The sequence below is a fragment of the Peromyscus eremicus genome, chromosome 1 (genome assembly GCF_949786415.1).
Source record: "Peromyscus eremicus chromosome 1, PerEre_H2_v1, whole genome shotgun sequence".
Classification (NCBI taxonomy): Eukaryota; Metazoa; Chordata; class Mammalia; order Rodentia; family Cricetidae; genus Peromyscus; species Peromyscus eremicus.
The window spans coordinates 93,594,305-93,614,045 of NC_081416.1; the positions used below are offsets into that span (position 1 = coordinate 93,594,305).

The window sequence follows — 19,741 nt, forward strand, 5'->3', positions numbered from 1 at the left end:
CTCCTTCTTGTGGTGTGGGTCTCAAGGCAGACCAGTCATTGGCTGGTCACTCCCCCAAGTTTTGTGCCACCTTTATCTTAGCATACTTATAGGCAGGACAAATTGTAGGCTGAAGGTTTAGTGACTGGGTTGGTGCCCCAATCCCTCCACTGGAAGTCTTGCCTAATTACAGGAGATGGCCAGTTCAGGCTCAGTATCTCCCATTGCTAGGAATCTTGGCTAGAGTTACCCTCTTAGATTCCTAAGAGTTTCCTTTGCTCTGGGTTTCTAGCTCATGCCCAAAATGCCCCCCAATTCCAGCTGTCTCTCCAAATACTCTTTCCCTCCATCTTCCCCCAACCTGATCCCACCCTAGCCATCCACCCATGGTATCTATTCTATTTCCCTTTCTCAGGATGATTCATGCATCCCCCCCACCTTGAACCCTGCTTATCACTCCTATTCTCTGGGTTTGTGAATTGTAACATGGTTATCCCTTACTTTACAGCTAATATTCACTTATATGTGAGTACATAACATTTTGTTTTTCTGAGTCTGGTTTACCTCACTCAGGATGATTTTTTTCAAGTTACATCCATTTGCCTACAAATTTCATGACACTCCATTGTGTAAATGTACCACATTTTTTTCCATCTTTCAGTTGAACGACATCTAGGTTGTTTCAGTTTGTGGCTGTTATGAATAAAGCTGCTACAAACATAGGTTAGCAAGTGTTCTTGTGGTGTGATGGAGAATCCTTTGGGTATATGCCCAAGAGTGGTATCAATGAATCTTGAGGCAGATGAATTTCTAATTTTTTGGGAAACAGTCATATAGATTACCAAAGTGATGTACAAGTTTTCACTCCCACAAGCAATGGAGGAGTGTTTCCCCTTGCTCCACATCCTCTCCAGCATGAGCTGTCTCTTGTGTTTTTGATCTTGGCCATTCTGAAAGGTGTATGATGGAATCTCAGAGTCATTTTGATTTGCATTTCCCTAACAGCTAAGGATATTGAACATTTCAAGAGCTTCTTGACCGTTTGATATTGCTCTATTGTAAATTCTCTGTTTAGATCTGTACCTCATTTTTAATTAGATTGTTTGGTTTGTTGATGTCTGGTTTCTTATGTTCTTTACATAGTTTGGAAATTATTCCTCAGACCTAGAACATCTGACAGACTTTTCTGTGAAGAAAGAATTTTGAAGGACTGGCCTACTTTGTCTTGGCAAAATTCATCAGATGACTTCCTTTGTGTCCTGCTTGTCTCATTTGGACAGCATACTGTCAGCAACCATGGCAAGGGAAGTTGCTTCCCCAGTAGCTGGCTTTGTCACATTTGAAGCAAATTCCATGTGGAAGTTTTTCATGCCCATCATCTTCATTGAAGTAGATTGGTGCTGCCAGGAGCAGATACATCTCACTCTCAGGAAAAACCTTATGTTACTAAAACATTTTAATGCCATATTCTGTAGATCTCTGAAGTGTTTGAAGATCGCTCATCTATCTAAAATGTATCTCTGTTTAACCTTGAAAACATACCTAACATGACTATAGGTTTGATTGTTAAAGGTGACTAACTACTAACCTGCATTTCTTAATTACCCTAAACAGTTTGTAATAGTATCTTTCAAGGACAAGAACTTTACATTAAATTTTGAAATGAACTACATAGGTACAATACCTTAAACAAGAGTAGAAACATCTATACAGTATGTTCTAACAAAAATAACCTTAAATTTGTATCAATATAAAAAAATCCATACCAATGTAAAATATTTGAGACTAGTAGTTGCTTTTTAGTTTAAAAGTAAATTCAGTAATTTACCCTTATATCCTATCATTTCTATATCTCCCCTTTTATTTTCACTATATAAGAGAGAAAGAAGGATAGAGGAAGAAAAAAGAAAGGAAGGAAGAATGAAAGAAATCCCTTAATCCAACCTCTATTGTTTAGTTTCCTCCCTGACCATGACCAATAACAACTTGCAACTAATCCCCCTAAATGACAACAAACATCTATAACCCACCAAATGACCAAAAAACCACTGACCCCACCTCTTGGGAATGTGGGCATCATGTTCTTAAAATTATTTCCTGCTTTCTAGGGGGCAATGTCATCTCTAAAGGACCCTGAGAAAATCTGAATAATGGTCAAGACCTGGGAGAGCTAGCTGTTTGGTTTGTTGGGATGAGAAAGTGTAGGGCTTATCTAAAGTCCTGGCTGGAGTAGTGTGTGAAGCTAGGCCACCTTAGCTAACCACTTTGAAGTTGTCCTGGAAGCAGATTTTTTAGGAAACAGCAATAAAGGCATTCTGTTAGGCTGTATCACCTGGGATATTTGCATTATCTTCATTGGTGTCTGGTCCTTTTATCCTGGAAACATGCAAACTTTTAAAGCTAACATACATATCTTCATTAACACAAGTATGGGATGTGCTGTGTGCACAAATCAGCTAAAGATGATTCTCTGTTTTATGTTTGAGCTGGAAAAAGACATCTGTCAATTTTATAAATCCATTTGAACTGCATAACTAATCCATAATATAGCCCGCCATCCATGTCATATGAAAGAATGGCACATAATAAGTCATGGGGACTCTGTAGCCAACAAGACTTTTCATGTCTCATCCATTCTCAGAGCTTTTCCATTTAGAGAGATCAGCATATATGTCACCTGTATGGTAGTTTTTCTTTGTTTCTTCCTTCATGTCTGCAGCCAAGATTTTCAGGATGTCTCCCTCAGTCAAATCTAATCTTTATTAATTTTGAAGGAATCAATAGCTTTTCATTTCATGTGGGAAAAAAGGCATAATCTTTCCCCCAACAAAACACATTTCCTAACTTCCATTCCAAAGTTAAGACATCCTTAAAATTCATAGGCTGGTTTAATTTAGCAGTTTTTTCCACAATCCAGTGTCTCTCAGCAGCTGTTTGTTTTGCTCATTAGCACTTAAAAACTTAAAGTTAATGAAGCACTATATAATGTCTGAACGTCTGTGTTAGGGTATTTCCCATCCTTATGTGACTTGTCCTTTTTATATTACTGTACTCTTTCTTTAAAAGACTTTATTATTTTTAGACTATTTTTCTGACTGTCTATACCTATTTTCTTTTCTTTCTCCAGCACCTAAGCATATTTTCAAGCATACTGTACCTGTTCAGAGTTTTTCTCCATCTGTATCTGGATTTCTGTGCACCTGCAGCATTTATCTGACCACATGAACAAACATTAAAGAGCCAGGCCATCCACCATGACCAGCCCAACAGGAAGGGGCAGTTGCACACAGCAAGCACTCACAAGCTGGCCAGAGAGACTGCAGTGTCTGTGCACTGTGGCTCCCGTGCTCTTCTGTGCATCTGTAGGTTCCTTCTGTGGCTCTGCTTAGCACATGGCACTGGCAACTGGCTCCCCACCGCCACTTGGGTCCATCCAGCAGGCTACCCCATTGGTTCTGGGCTGCAGCCATTGCTTGCCTTTCTATGAAAGCCTAGCCTCACACCCTCAGGCATTAACCTGCCAGAGACACTGTTCTTGTTAGGGAGCTGCATCTGGATTCTCCCCCAGAACTTTTCTCAGCTTTCTCAGACCCTATATTTGACTATACATGCTGCTCACTGGGCAGCAATTATAGCTGAACTTTATTTGGACCACCAGCTCCTGAATAATGACATGGAGACTTTTATTAATTATGAAAGCTTGGCTTTAGTTTAGGCTTGTTCCCAACTAGCTCTTAAAACTTAAATTAGCCATTTATATTTATCTACATTCTGCCATGTGGCTCGTTACCTCTCCTCGGTACCATATGTCCAACTTCCTCTGCATCTGGCTGGTGAATCCCCTACCTCAGATTCTTTCCACAGTTCCTATCACTTCCTAGAAGTCCTGCCTATCGACTTCCTGCCTAGTTATTGGGCTTTCAGCTCTTTATTAAGCCAATCAGAAGATGCTTTAGGCAGGTGAGGAAGGACAGAGACACATCTTACAAAAAGTTTATCCCAACCGAGGGAAGAGGATGCTACTAGGGAGAAGTGGGCAGGCTCTAAGGAGTGTTAGTAGGTGGTGGGTAGTGTCTTACCTGGGGTTATTAGTACCAGAGTAGTCTCTGATACCTAAGCTCTGCTTTTTAATAGGAATAAATCATCCTTTCAAGTTGACTTTAAATTTATCAGTATTGTGATCATATCTCATATTCAGTTCAGTAGAAGTGTTTGTGCTTCCTCCTTTGTCAGCCAATCACACTGCTAATTTCTACTCACTATCCCCCTCCCTCCCCATCTCTCCCTCTTCTGTTTCTCCACCTATATCCCTAGCCTTCTCATTTCTTCCCTAACTTCTTCTCTTTTCTTTTTTCTCATTAATATAATAATTCTTTTCCACCAAAGCAACTACAGTCATGAAAATAGTGTTCCAAAGCATTCTGATATGTCTACTACATGTATACATGTTTTAAAACCATGATCTATTTGCTGTAGGAAAGTGGTGAGACCAGGACACTTTAGGCAGTTAGATAACACTTTAATTGCTTTGTATATTAAATAATGGTCTTTTATGGAAATATCCAATTTCCCACTTTGGTTGTCACTGCTCAATAGTTGTTCTTAAGTGTTCAGGGCCTTTTTACTTGCCAGGCAAGGCAAAATTTTGTTGACACTATGTAGTACCTTCCTCAGGGCTGTCTGCATTTCTTTGTTTCTTAGGCTATAAACAATGGGGTTGAGCAGAGGTGTCAGTACTGTATATGTGACAGCCATCAGCATGTCCTCACGGAAGGAGTCACTGTTCTTGGGTATCAAGTAGACAAAGCAAGCAAATCCGTAGTGCATAGACACAACTGTGAGGTGGGAGGAGCACGTTGAGAAGGCCTTATACCTCCCCTGTGCAGAAGGCATTTTTACAACTAGGGATACTATGAAGACATAGGAAATCATGATTAAAACAAAACTGCCCACCAGAACAAATGTAGAGAGCATAAAAATAATCATGGCATGATGAACAGTGTAGTTACAAGCAAGATGGACCAAGGGTGAAATATCACAGAAAAAGTGCTGGATATTGTTGGAATCACAGAAAGACAAGTTGAATATGGTGAAGGTAATGCCAAAAGAACAGAGGAACCCAACCACACAAGCAGCTACCACAAGCTGAACACAGACCTTTGAAGTCATAAGGATATGATAGTGCAGTGGGCTGTGGATGGCAGTGTAACGGTCATAGGACATGGCAGACAAGATGAAACAATTGTTGGCAGCCAGTCCAAAGAAGAAAAACATTTGTGTGGCACACTCAGGGAGAGAAATGGCCTTTCTCTTTGATAACAAATCCACTAACATTCGCGGTAGGATCACCATAGTGGTGCAGGTTTCTGAAAAGGACAGGGCAAAGAGGAGAAAGTACATGGGGGTGTGAAGGTTGTGGTTGAGCTTGATAGCCACCATGATGGATGCATTTGCTAGGAGGATGGTCACATGGGAGAGGAGAATCACAACAAAGAGCAGATTCTGCAGTTCTGGGAAGCTAGAAAATCCCCATAGAAGGAACATGGTCACTGTGGTGTGATTGCCCATCCTCCAGGTGGCAATGATTTTTCTCCAGGGGTGAATATGTGCTTGAGGTCAAGACACTGAGATGATTGTGAGAAGCTTCTGCACTGATGCCATCTGTTACTTAATCAAGACTATCAGAGTTACTATGAAACAATTTAATGGAAGAACCTGTACAAAGGGAAGTGAGGACAGTGAAATAATCAGCAGATAAAGGTACTTGTAGCTAAGTTTGATGACATGAGTCAATCTCAAGTACCCACATGTTGGAAGGAGAAAAATGACCACCAGACATGTAGCATGGTATGTACACACACACACACACACACACACACACACACACACACACACACCCCACATATAAGCACATGCACAAATAAATTTTAAAAAGTAAATGAATATATGTATATATGCACAAATGTGGATCTCCCTGAAGTCAAGCCAGGAGCCTAACAGTTGAGGGAAAAGACTCTAGTATCAGAATCTGCATGAAACTCAAAGAGTTGCTCCAAATGTTTTCTTGAAATCTACTCACAAAGCATTCCTTAACACTTTTCTCCATTTGGGATCTACACTGAAGAAAACAGAGAATATAAATGTCTCAGTTGCTTGATTTTGATATGCCACAGTTTCCAAATATGTTCTTCATCAGATGATGTCCTGGCCCTTCGCATTGTTTATTAACCTAGTAATGGAATGTACACAGTAACTGAGTAACTTGCTTTCAAATTGACATGATTTTTTAAAATTCTGCAGAGACCAGTGAGAAATTCTCAAGAAACTTTCACTTTTTTCAGTGTTGTCCTGGTCCTGTTACTATTTGTATTCTCCACCACCCAGTGACTCCAGGAATGAATTTACCTCAATGACCAGATCAGATGAATAAATGAATTCAGCATGTGTAACTTGCACATTCCTATCTTAGTATAGTAATTGAAGATAGAGAAATAGCAATATCCACATAAATAATAAAATTTATATTAGTACTTTTAAGCATAACATAATGTTTAAGTTCCTAAAGAAGTTAAGGCCTCATCAAAGCTCTTGTCCAATGCAAACATGATACAATGAACTCATTTGGAGTATCAAAGCTCTATCCACTGCATAGATGATGTAATGAACTCCCTTGGAGTTAACATGATCTGAAAGACACAGCCTCATTCCAGATTTGCAAATTTTTGTCACAGTGGTCTGATGAGCTTTTGAATTTTTAGCAGAACCCCCAGCGCCTTTTCTAGCTAGTGAAGATAACATTTCTCTTTGCAGTGCAGGCATGAAAAGATCCAACTGAAGTTTCTCACACCAATCTCCCACAGTCATATTTCTATCTTGTCTGTTCCTTTAGGGTGCAATCTATGAAGAAAACATGAAAGGAAATTACCAGGACTCTTTACAGAATTTTTCTTTTTAACCTCAGCTACTATTAAAGGTGAAGGACAAAAATTATAAGAAAGTTAGGTAGAAAATGAAGACATGGAAGAGAAATAGAGAAAGATGCTAGCTAGAAATTATTCAGTAAGATTCACAAAGATTAAATTAAAATTATGAAAGACAAAACTATATTCTTATTTGAAGAGTTGCTATTTCCTATTTGCATTGTGTATTTAGGTGCAGAAAATAATCCAAGCCAGAAAATGGGCACATATTTCATACTTACAATATGTCACAAATGTGTTGGGGTCAGATAGTGCTATCTCATAGAATCCTCACAAATCATGTGGTGTGGGTGGCATTTAGATTTACAGAAGAGATTTAGGTGCAGAATGTTTAGGTATCTATAAAGGTCATTAATTCATTCAACATATATTAATTAAATGCTCATGATGTTCCAGACACTTAAAACTGAATAGGAAACACAATGTCGAGTTCTGTGATATGGCAGTGCATGCGGCTCTTTAATCTATTAGGGAAGACCTCTCTGAGGAGGTGACATTCTAAGATGCAGAGTAGAATGGCAAACTGCATGGAACATGTGAGGACTGGTGAAGAGAACATCAGTGGCATAGGGAACAGTCAATACACAGAGCAACAGATCTACTTAGGCAGCTTTCACTCAGACTGTTAGAGCTAGCCTTCAAGTTCACCCCACAGACTCTTTCTCTGAAGGTTTCCTGGTTAATTTACTTCTAAAGGAAATTTTTTCTGTTCTTACTTATTGAACTACAGTTTACTCTATATTATGCTCCTGTTTGAGCTCTTATAAAAATGCTCTTTGCTGGGTTTTGGGTGTACATGCTTATAATCCTAGCACTTGGGAGGAGACAAGCTGATCAGAAGTTCAAGGGCAACCTTGGCTATGTAGTAAATCCAAAGGCAGGCTGGACTAATCAAAATACTGTTTCAGAAACAAACAATCACATTGTAATTTTTTCTTGTACATCTCTAGTGTCACAATCCTTTCAAGTAATGAACAAAAGGTTGGTTTTTTTTTTTCTTTCATACCTTTCATCCTGGTAAGTGCCTTAAATAATTACAGAGCTCAGAACTCTATTGACATTTTGGTTTCTATGTGAAACCCTCTAGTCTGCTATTCCCCAGTGTCTATCACACAGAATGAATACAGGGGCCTCCTCTTCCCATTCCTGTGGTGTACATATTTCTGGCTTCTTAAGTGTTATATTTGTACCCATGCTGTGTCTTCATTATAGTTGCTTTTTTGATCCTCATTGCTTACAAGGGAGGTGGTGCTAATAACTTCCAGTTCCTAATGTTTTAGTTAATACTTCATATGTCCTAAAAAGTGCTCTAAGAATAGCTACGATATTGACCTTGTTCGTGATGAGGAAACTACAGTTCAGAGAGGTGTTTGATTTGCCGAAGGTGATACAGGTGGTATGTCTATCTGGATGGCACATTATAGAAAGGTGTTGAGAGAATGGAGAACGATTTACTTGCCTCGCTGCCTACAAAGCCTCCTCCCCAAACACACATGCTCTATCATGAGTTCGAGGTCTCACTAATCCATCTTCATTTGTTGTCAGCTACATAAGAGTAACATGCACTATTTCTAAAATGCAGCGCATTCTTTCTTGACTCTTCTGCTTTACACACTTTTTTTCTGAATTAAAATGCATGTCTGCTTGCTCTTTTTTGCAAAAACAAAACAAACAAAAATAACTTTTTGACAAGACAATTCGAATACCACTTACTTTTAGAAGCCTTAGTAAGTCGTCCTGGCTGGTAGTCTTTTTTGTTTCTCACTTTTGGATTAATATAACTTTTATGGTGATGAGAACTTTTCCCCAAGAATGATCCCCAAAAAAGACAGAGGTTTGTGTTAACTTTCATGTGCCCCAACTTTTAGCCTAAATTGAGTGAATGCAGTTTTTGAGTACTGTTTTTGTAATTTCTGTAGAAAAATATGGAAGTCCCAGAGTCTGAAGAAAGCCCTCCACATGTGCTAATTCAGTTCACTTATTAATTCCTCCCCAATTACATTATTTGATCCATTTGCCTGTATTTCAATGTGCACTGAAATAGTTTGCTGCCCTCTTAATGGGTTTTAAAAATCATGTCATGAACATGAAGTCATGGGGAGAGGTGCTTTATACATGCTTGCTTAATTAAATGAATGAATGTGTGACAATAAAAGCAATCAGATGCCTCTTGAAATTCCAGCTGTGTAACTGAGCATCCAGGAGAAAGATGCTATCATTATTTCTTATTTGAGAGATTTCTGTATTTGCTGTAGTATCAATTCTCACTCAAGCAAAAATAATCTTCCTTCAGGCGTTTTAGAATTGCTAGAAGAGATTATCAAAGTGCTACACCCCCACTGCCCTCACACACATACCACACACAAGTTTTAGGAAACTTTCTAATTCATACCAGGTTATATGTAGCTTGACAATGTTTCTCAGCGACTTTAGTTGATAGTTTTAATTAATTGATCTGGTTAAGATGGTTCTTGTATATGTCAGTGGTAGCTTCTGATATCCTCATGTTATCCAGGTGTAGCTGACTGGGGATACAACTATATAATATTATTTCCATTCTTACCAACGACTCTGACAGCCACTGAGGAAAAAGATACCTGTAACACTGGATCTACTATCATCTTTGTTTTACCCAGCCATAATCCTCTTTATACATACCTCCTTCTTTTGCTTTGATATTTATACTCCTGTTTATTTCACATCATCAAAACTTTCTACACAGGGTTTTCTGCTCTACCAAAAATGAAGAACTGGTAGTATTGTTAACTTCCAGCTTGTCTGTGCATATAATTTCTTTGGTACTTCCTAACAGGCTATAAACCCCCACAAGCACTTGATCATTAGAACAATATTCTTTAAGAGCAAAACTGCTCTAAAAATGCCACCTTGTAACAAAGAAGACTCACTTTCCATTCTTTAAAAATAATGAAGTAAGTAAGCTGCAAGGAAAATTTAGTCTTACAACATAGGTGCGGCTTTTAGCAGGTCTTGTGGTTTTATATGTCATAACTCAGGGGTAAGTTTCAAGTATGTCCCCTTTCAGATGCCGGCAATGAATCCCTTATGAATTTAGACTCCATAAAGGCAAGTTCTGTGTTCATTTGTTGTCAATGCAGCTCAGTACAATGAACTTTTTAATGAGAGTCCTGAGGCCACAGGGGACCATCATCTTGAGATTCTTGCTTCTAGGTGCAAGCAGAGTTGTACTCAGCATCATACGATGTGATGCCCATAAAAATTGCTTTTCATCTTCAACACCATGAGGAGTTTTCAGTTATATTTCTGTGGTTCTTCTGAATAACAATAGAAGTAATTTAAATTTAATCTAGTGAAAATGTGTCTTGAAATGTATGTAATTCCCACAGGCATATTTTGCTTCTTATATACCATTTGCTCTAATTTTAAATTCTGAAAATTTGCCAAGTCTCTTCCATCCTATTCACAGGACATGGGACTGAGGTGCCATGAGAAGTAATTGCCTGGGGATCATGCATAAACACCATACAGTGTGATCACTGTGATTGTTTCTCATAGGAGTGACTTTGTTGAAGAGAAAGCCCACCTTACTCCAGTCCCCAGTGATGGTACTCCATCCTTAGTGCCCAGCAAAGCTTCCCTTTACCTGTCTCACCTGCTTTCCCCTCAGCATCTTCATGGTCTTTACTATGTGATCTCTAATATCTTCTGTTATAGTATTAATACTGTTGGTGAGGCAATTGATGCTCTGTCTTAAGTTCTCCATTTCCCTTGCTAGTCTCTATATTTCTTCTTTTTGAAAATCCCCTTTTCTATCTAGACAATTTCTTTGATACTTGCTAAGAGGCTATAAACTGTCACAAGTGTTTAATCATTGTCTTTTTTTTTTTTTTTTTTTTGCTTTTTTGTGTTTTCTTTTTTGGTTCAGAACAAATCATACTTCTTCCAAGAAACTCCAGTTTGCATGATATATAATAACAGAGACAGAAAGCACAGTCCTTCAGAAGGAAGCCCGCAGCAAAAGGAGGCAATCTATTAAGAAAGAGCACTTGGAGTGGCCTCCACTGGGCACAAAAACATCACTGCTAACAGATACAGTGGCTGATGCGCAGGTGTATAAAACAATGATTTTTCCCTTTTATTGTTGTACATTCATTAGACATAGCAATGGGTTTCATAGAGGTGTAGTCTTTCAAGCTTATCATACATTTTTGACAAGATCCACCCTATGCCATTCCCTCCTTTTATTTTCCCTTTCTCCTTCCTGCTAGCCTCTCTGCTTCCTCTATTCTCCCTTCTCCTACCTTCCTACCTTCCTTTTGTCTCTCTCTGTATCCATATGTTTAATGTTTCTATAAGGAATTATGAGGGCCATGATAAAATTTTAAAATATTAATACATTCAAAAGAATAAAATGTACTTTTTATATGTTAATTTTGTGTCCTGCTCCTGGATGAAGGTACTTACAAGTTCTAAAAGTTTTCTGGTTCTGTTTTTGCTGTCTGTCATGTCTGATCACATTGTCTGCAAATAGTGATGCCTTTACTTCTTCCTCTTCTGTCTTTACTCTATTTCTTTATCCTGTGCAACTGTACAAGCTAAGGCATCAAAGACAGCCTGAATAAGACTGGAGTACTCCTCTTCTAATTTCTAATTTCAGTGGAAATACTTTGAGTCTTTCTCCACTTATTATAATGTTGGCTATGGCTTTGTCCTACGTAACCTTTATTGTATTGGTATATACTCCTTTGATCCCTAGTTTCTTTAGGACTTTTATAAGGAAGTGAAACTGAAGTTTGTCATAGTCCTTTTCTTCAGCTAATAGTACACTTATGTGATTTCTTTTGTTCATGAGTCCATTCATGTGATGTGTTGTTTGTTGATTTGCCTAGTCAAACCATCCCTGTATAGCTCAAATTGGTTCACTTGGCCATTGTGAATGATCTTTCTTATATGTAGTTGTAGTTGGTTTTTGTTTTTGTTTTGTTTTGTTTTGTTTTTACTTTATGTCCCTTTTGGTGGTCGACCCCCCAGCTCACAAATAAATCACATGGAGGCTTATGAATGCCTGGCTTTAGCTTGGCTTATTTCTGGCCAGATTTTCTTAACTTAAATGGCCCCATCTATCTTTTGCCTCTGGACTTTTATCTTTCTATATTCTGTATACCTTTCTTTACTTCTTACTCTGTGAGTTGCTGTGTAGCTGGGTGGCTGGCCTCTGATGTCCTTCTCCTTTTCTTGCTCCTTGATCTTTTCTCCCCAAATTTCTCCTCCTATTTATTCTGTTTGCCTGCCAGCCCCACCTATCCTTTCCCCTGCCTACATAATGGCTGTTCAGCTCTTTATTAGACCAATCAGGTGTTTTAGACAGACAAAGTAACACAGCTTCACAGAGTTAAACAAATGCAGCATAAAAGAATGCAACACATCTTTGCATCATTAAACAAATATTCCACAGAATAAACAAATGTAACACATCTTTAATATTCCACAACATGTAGTTGAATTGGATTTGGAAGGATTTTATTGATAGATGTTTTGTCCACCTTTATCAGGGAGATTATTCTGTTAGTTTCTTTCTGTTTGTGTCTTTTTCTATTTTTGTTATGAATATAACATTGACTTCTCAAAGTCAATTTGGCAGAGTACATTTGGAAGTTTGAAGAGCACTGGTGTCAGTTATTTTTTCAATGGTCTAATAGGATTCATGTTTGAATCAATATGGACCTTGGTTTTTATTTATTTATTTATTTTTAATTTTATTTTATAATTTAATTTAATTTTACATATCAGCCACGGATTCCCTTGTTCTCCCCCCTCCCCCCCACCTTTCCCCCAGCCCACCTCCCATTCCCACCTCCTCCAGGGCAAAGATTACCCTGAGGATTGAGTTCAACTTGGTAGATTCAGTCCAGGCAGGTCTAGTCCCCTCCTCCCAGGCTGAGCCAAGTGTCCCTATATAAGTCCCAGGTTCCAAACAGCCAGCACATGCACTGAGGACAGGTCCTGGTCCCACTGCCTGGTTGTCTCCCAAACAGATCAGGCTAATCAACTGTCTGACTTATCCAGAGGGCCTGATCCAGTTGGGGGCTCCTGAGCCATTGGTTCATAGTTCATGTGTTTCCATTCGTTTGGCTATTTGTCCCTGTGCTTTTTCCAACCTTGGTCTCAACAATTCTCGCTCATACAAACCCTCCTCTTTCTCGCCAATTGGACTCCCGGAGCTCCACCTGGGGCCTGGCCGTGGATCTCTGCATCCAGTTCCCTCAGTCATTGGATGACGTTTCTAGCACGATAATTTGGGTGTTTGGACATCCTATCACCAGAGTAGGTCATTTTGGGCTGTCTCTCGACCATTGCCAGTAGTCTATTGTGGGAGTATCCTTGTGGATTTCTGTGGACCTCTTTAGCACCCAGCTTCTTCCTGTTCTCATGTGGTCTCCATTTACCGTGGTCTCTTATTCCTTGTTCTCCCTCTCTGTTCTTGATCCAGCTGGGATCTCCTGCTCCCCTAAGCTCTCTTTCCCTTGACCCTTGCCCTTCATTACCCCCATTCACGTCCAGGTTGTCCATGTAGATCTCATCCATTTCTCTGTCATTGGGCGATCCCTGTGTCTTTCCCGGGGTCCTGCTCTCTAGGTAGCCTCCCCAGAGTTGTGAGTAGCACTCCAGTCATCCCTGGTTTACATCTAGTATCCTCCTATGAGTGAGTACATACCATGATTGTCTTTCTGAGTCTGGGTTACCTCACTCAGGATGATTTTTTTCTAGATCCATCCATTTGCCTGTAAACCTCATGATGTCATTGTTTTTTCTCTGCTGAGTAGTATTCCATTGTGTATATGTACCACATTTTATTTATCCATTCTTCAGTTGAAGGGCATCTAGGTTGTTTCCATGTTCTGGCTATTACAAACAATGCTGATATGAACATAGCTGAGCAAGTGCCCTTGTGGTATGATTGAGTATTCCTTGGGTATATGCCCAAGAGTGGTATAGCTGGGTCTTGGGGGAGATTGATTCCCAATTTTCTAAGAAAGCACCATATTGATTTCCAAAGTGGTTGTACAAGCTTGCATTCCCACCAGCAGTGGAGGAGAGTTCCCCTAGCTCCACATCCTCTCCAGCATAAGCTGTCTTCAGTGTTTTTGATCTTAGCCATTCTGACAGGTGTAAGGTGGTATCTCAGAGTCGTTTTGATTTGCATTTCCCTGATGATTAGGGATGTTGAGCAATTCCTTAAATGTCTTTCAGCCATTTGAGTTTCCTCTGTTGAGAATTCTCTGTTTAGTTCTATAGCCCATTTCTTAATTGGACTGTTGGGCATTTTGATGTCTAATTTCTTGAGTTCTTTATATATTCTGGATATCAGTCCTCTGTCAGATGTGGGGTTGGTGAAGGCCTTTTCCCATTCTGTAGGCTGTCACTTTGCCTTGTTGACCATATCCTTTGCTCTACAAAAGCTTAAATTAATGAAACAAAGAGTTGGTTCTTTGAGAAACTCAACAAGATAGACAAGCCCTTATCCAAACTAACCAAAAGACAGAAACAAATTAACAAAATCAGAAATGAAAAGGAGGACATAACAACAGACAATGAGGAAATCCAGAGAATCATCAGGTCATGCTTCAAAAACCTCTACTCCACAAAACTGGAAAATCTAAAAGAAATAAATAATTTTCTGGATAGGTACCACATACCTAAGTTAAATCAAGACCAGATAAACTATTTAAGTAGTCCAATAACCCCTAAGGAAATAGAATCAGTCATTAAGAGTCTCCCAACCAAAAAAAGCCCAGGACCAGATGGTTTCAGCACAGAATTCTACCAGATCTTCAAAGAAGAGTTAATACCAATACTCTTTAAATTGTTTCCCACAATAGAAACAGAAGGAACATTACCAAACTCCTTCTATGAGGCTACAATTACCCTGATTCCTAAACCAAACAAGGATACAACAAAGAAAGAGAACTACAGACCGATCTCCCTCATGAACATTGATGCAAAAATACTCAATAAAATACTGGCAAACAGACTCCAAGAACACATCAAAACAATTATCCACCATTATCAAGTAGGTTTCATCCCAGGGATGCAAGGGTGGTTCAACATACGAAAGTCTGTCAATGTAATACACCATATAAACAAACTCAAAGGAAAAAACCACATGATCATCTCACTAGATGCGGAAAAGGCATTTGACAAAATCCAACACCCCTTCATGATAAAGATCTTGGAGCAATCAGGAATACAGGAAACATACCTAAACATAATAAAGGCAATTTACAGCAAGCCAACAGCCAACATCAAATTAAATGGAGAGAAACTCAAAGTGATTCCACTAAAATCAGGAACGAGGCAAGGCTGTCTGCTCTCCCCATACTTATTCAATATAGTACTTGAAGTTCTAGCCAGAGCAATAAAACAACATAAGGAGATTAAGGGGATACAAATTGGACCTTGGTTTTATCAGTTGAGTGGTGTGTGTGTATGTGTGTGTGTGTGTGTGTGTGTGTGTGTGTGTGTGTGTGTGTGTTGTATTCCTGTGAGTGTATAGGCGCACATGCCCATGTGCATAAATGGAAGACTGAAGATGACATGGGATGTTTTCCTCTACTGATGTGCACGTTGATTGCTTTGAAGCAGAGTCTCTAACTGAACTGGAAGTTCACTATGTCAGCTAGCAAATTTCAGTATTTCAGTTTGGCAGTCTCAGAATCTGTCTGTCTCTATGCCTCAATGCTAGGGTTACAAACATGCACAGCCTTGCTTAATATTACATGTGGGTGTTGCAGACTCAAACTTGGGTACTTATGCTTTGCAGAACAAGTGTGCTCCCCATCTGAGCCATGTCCTCAGATTTTTTTATTAATACTGTTTTATTGTTCTTCATAGATATATTTCTAAGTTGTTTATATTGGTTTAATTTCAGTAGGTCATATGTCATCTAGAGTTTTTAATCTAATATGATCTTAAGTTTTCTAATTATTCCCTAATTATTATCTGGATATCCTTCATGTATGTAGTTATATATCTCTTTTTATCTCTAATTTCATTCTTATTTTTAGTTAGTTTTGCTAAGGGTTTGTCCATTTTTTTATGTTTTTAAGAATCAACCATTTTATTTAATCATTTTTTATATTGTTTTAATTTCCATTTCATTAAATTTTACTCTATCTTTATTATTTATATCTGTGTAGTGATTTTGGTTTCACTTTTCTTGTATTTATACCACCCTTGAATGTCCCTATTCCCTTCACTAATTTCTTGACCTTGGCCTTTATCAGGTATTCCGATTGAAAAACACATCTAAAGATTAAAATCTAGCATTCACTCAGTTCTATGCATTTACTTGAGAATTACTTCATTTTTAACAGATGAATAATATTTCATTTTGTAAGTGTACCTCATTTCCATCATTTGCTCATCATTTGATGGACATCTAGGCTGTTTTCATTTTCTAAAGATTGTGAATAAAGTAGCATTAAACTAGATGAACAAGTATCTCTGGGATAGGACATAGAGTCTTCTGAGCATATGCCTAGGAGTGATGATATAGCTAGATCATATGGTAGATCTATTTCTAGCTTTGTGAGGAACCTCCACACTGATTTCAATAGTGGCTGAACCAGTTTGCATTCCCATCAGCAATGAGTAAGTGTTCCCCTTTCCCTATATCCATGGCAACATTTGTGGTCGTTTATTTCAATATTTGCCATTGTAACTATGGTAAGATGAAATCTCAAAGTAATTTTGGTTTTTATTTCCCTGATGGCTAAGTATGTTGTATACTATTAAAATTATTTATCATTCACTTGCATTTTATCTTTTGATAACTCTCTATTTAGTTCCATGCCCTATTTTTTAATTGTGTTGTCTATATTCTTGATGTTCAGTGATCATTGTATATTCTAGTTACTAAGCCTCTGTCAAATGTACAGCTGGTAAAGTTTTTTCCATTCTATAGCCTGTTTCTACACAGAAATGGTATCCTTTGCTGTAAAGAATCCACCAGAAGACAGTACCACTCTTAACAGACATACATTTTATGTCAGTGCATCCAATTTCACAAAACAAACAGTACTGGATACTTGGACACAAATTAACCTTAACAGAATAATAGTGGATGACTTCAATATCCCATTCTTACTAACAAACAGATCATCCCAACAAAATTTAAGTACAGAAGCATTTGATTTAAAGGACTTCATAGATCAAATGAACCTAACAGACATCTACAGAACTTTCTCTCCAGACACTGTATAATACACATTCTTTTCAGCAGCGCATTGAGTTTTCTCTATAATACAATCAATAAGACACAAATCAAACTATTACAAATGTAGGAAAGTTGAAATAACTTCCTGTATTCTGTCTGTCCATAACCAAATATAGCTAGAAATCAACCACAGAACATGCATTAAGTCATGGAGGTTGAACAACATTTTTGGATGATCAATATGTGACTGAAGAAATCAAGAAGGAAATTTGAGATTTTCTAGAACTGAATTAAAATAAAACCAAAATCTAATAAAATCTGTGGAATACAATTAAAGGAGTCCTAAGAGGCAAATTGATAACTACTTATGTTTAAAAACCAGCAATATCAAGTGAATCTTACAATTTTGTTGATCTCTTAAAGTTTCATGGTATTTATTTATAAAATGGAATAAGCATTTTGTTTATATTTATTCCTTTAGTTAGATTTATTTCAAGGGATTTTTGAGACCATTGTAAATGATAATTTTCCCTTGAATCCTTTTGTTTGTATAAAGAAAGCTATGTTTATCATTTGTATAAAGAAGGCTAGTGATTTTGTGTGTTAATGTTAATTTTGCACACTGCTACTTTCCCAAATTTGTTTATCAGTTATAGGAATTTCTAGTGGAGTCATTAGGGGCTTTAATACATAGAATCACATCAAAGAGTGATAGTTTGATTTTTTCCTCCCTATTTGTATCTCCTTTTTCTTTTTTCAATTATTTTACTCTGGATAAGACTTGAAGCACTATATTAACCAGAAGAGGAGAGAATGGACATCCTTGTCTTGTGCCTGGTTTTAGTGTGAATGATTTGAGTTTTCTCCATTTAACATGATGTTAGTTGTAGGCTCACAGTCTATTGTCTTTATTTTGTTGAGATGTGTTCCCAGTAACCTTAGATTCTCTGGTGTTATATGCCATTCTGATGGTATTAATGGATTTTTTTTGGAACCTCTCAAAACAGTTACTGACTTAATATGGCAAAAGAGTGGCCTTACATATTGAAACTGCTGAATTTATCCCTGATTAGTCAAAATTAACTTTGTTATTTATTCAGTTACAAGAAATAATCAGGAATAGGAATCATCACTTATATATAACTCACATCCAATCCCATACTTGTCTTCCAGGCCCTCCAGCACAAGGTAATGATGAGATTGATAAACTATTGATAGGAAATGTGTTGGAGGCCTCAGAATTTCATTTTAAAAACATGTCAACAGTAAGGGTTTTTTGTTTGTTTGTTTTGTTTTGTTTTTCAAGACAGGGTTTCTCTGTGTAGCTTTGCGCCTCTCCTGGAACTCACTTGGTAGCCCAGGCTGGCCTCAAACTCACAGAGATCCACCTGGCTCTGCCTCATGAGGGCTGGGATTAAAGGCGTGCACCACCACTGCCCGGCCTTTTTTTTTTTTTTTAATAGTAAGGGTTTAAAAAAGTATTTTCCCATAACCTGGCAACAAGTCAAGGAAGTTATAAGTAAATGTCCTACTTATTCTTTATGCATTCGAACTCCACTACCAGGAGGATATAACCCAAAGGGTACTCAGAGGAATGAAATCTGGTAGATGAGTGTGTTACATCTTATAGAATTTTGAAAATTGAAATATATACACCACACCATTAATACCTGTTCAGGTATCAATGGACAACTGCTCTGAGTTACGAAAAGGCTGATTCTATAATCATGCATTTGCTAGAAGTTATGGCCATCATGGGTATACCTGTACAAATTAAAACTGACAATGTTCCAGCATGCCTCTGGTAAAATGAAACAGTTTTTTGCTTATTACAATATAAAGCATGTTACAGGTATACCACACAATCCTATAGGCCAAGCAGTCATAGAAAGATCAAATCAAACTCCAAAGGTTATGCTAAATAAACAGAAAGAGGTAAAAAAAAATCCCCAGAAATATATTACATAATACTTTATTAACTGAATTTTCTCAATGTTAATGAGAAAGGAACAACAGCTACAGGGATACATTGGATACTAGAAAAAAATTACAGAATTAAATCAGCCTATATACTTTAAAGATGCGCTGACCTCAGAAAGGAAACCAGGATATGTATTATGTTGGGTGCGAGGTTTTGCTTTTGTTTCTACAAGAGAAGACGAGCTATGGATACCATCAAAATTGATAAAGGTTCAATTTGAACAAGAGAGACCTCTTAATTAGAAGAGGTGATAGTTCATCAACCAGCAGGACCATTCAATTTAAATTAACTTATACAACTAACTAATGTTTTTCATTTGGTCAGATATAACTTGCAAAAAGGAAACCCCCAAAAGTTAGGATTGGGGAAGTGTTTTGTTTTTATCTTTCAGGAGAATGAAGCCTAAGAAATCTGAAGAACACTGGACAAATGAGACATCTGAAGAAAAAGGACAAATCATCCAAAAAAAAGTCCCATGAAAAAGATTTTCTGCAACGAAACATGACAATGCCTAACAGCAACTTAGAACTCTCCAAAAAGATGATGGGACCCCACAACGATGATTCCATCAGGACAATGATAATAACATTAAGCTGACAAACACCA

At 37.9% G+C, this 19,741-nt stretch overlaps 1 protein-coding gene across 1 annotated transcript; it reads right to left on the reverse strand.

Annotated features, from left to right (window-relative positions):
* Positions 1–4,581: 4,581 nt before the first annotated feature.
* LOC131900485 (olfactory receptor 10T2-like) lies at positions 4,582–5,547 on the reverse strand. The gene has a single exon (XM_059251709.1). The coding sequence runs from the start codon at positions 5,545–5,547 to the stop codon at positions 4,582–4,584; it is 966 nt and encodes a 321-aa protein (XP_059107692.1).
* Positions 5,548–19,741: the final 14,194 nt, after the last annotated feature.

What these genes read in the sequence shown, in the direction of transcription:
- LOC131900485 (XM_059251709.1), bottom strand. Translation starts at nt 5,547, where the DNA reads ATGGGCAATCACACCACAGTGACCATGTTCCTTCTATGGGGATTTTCT.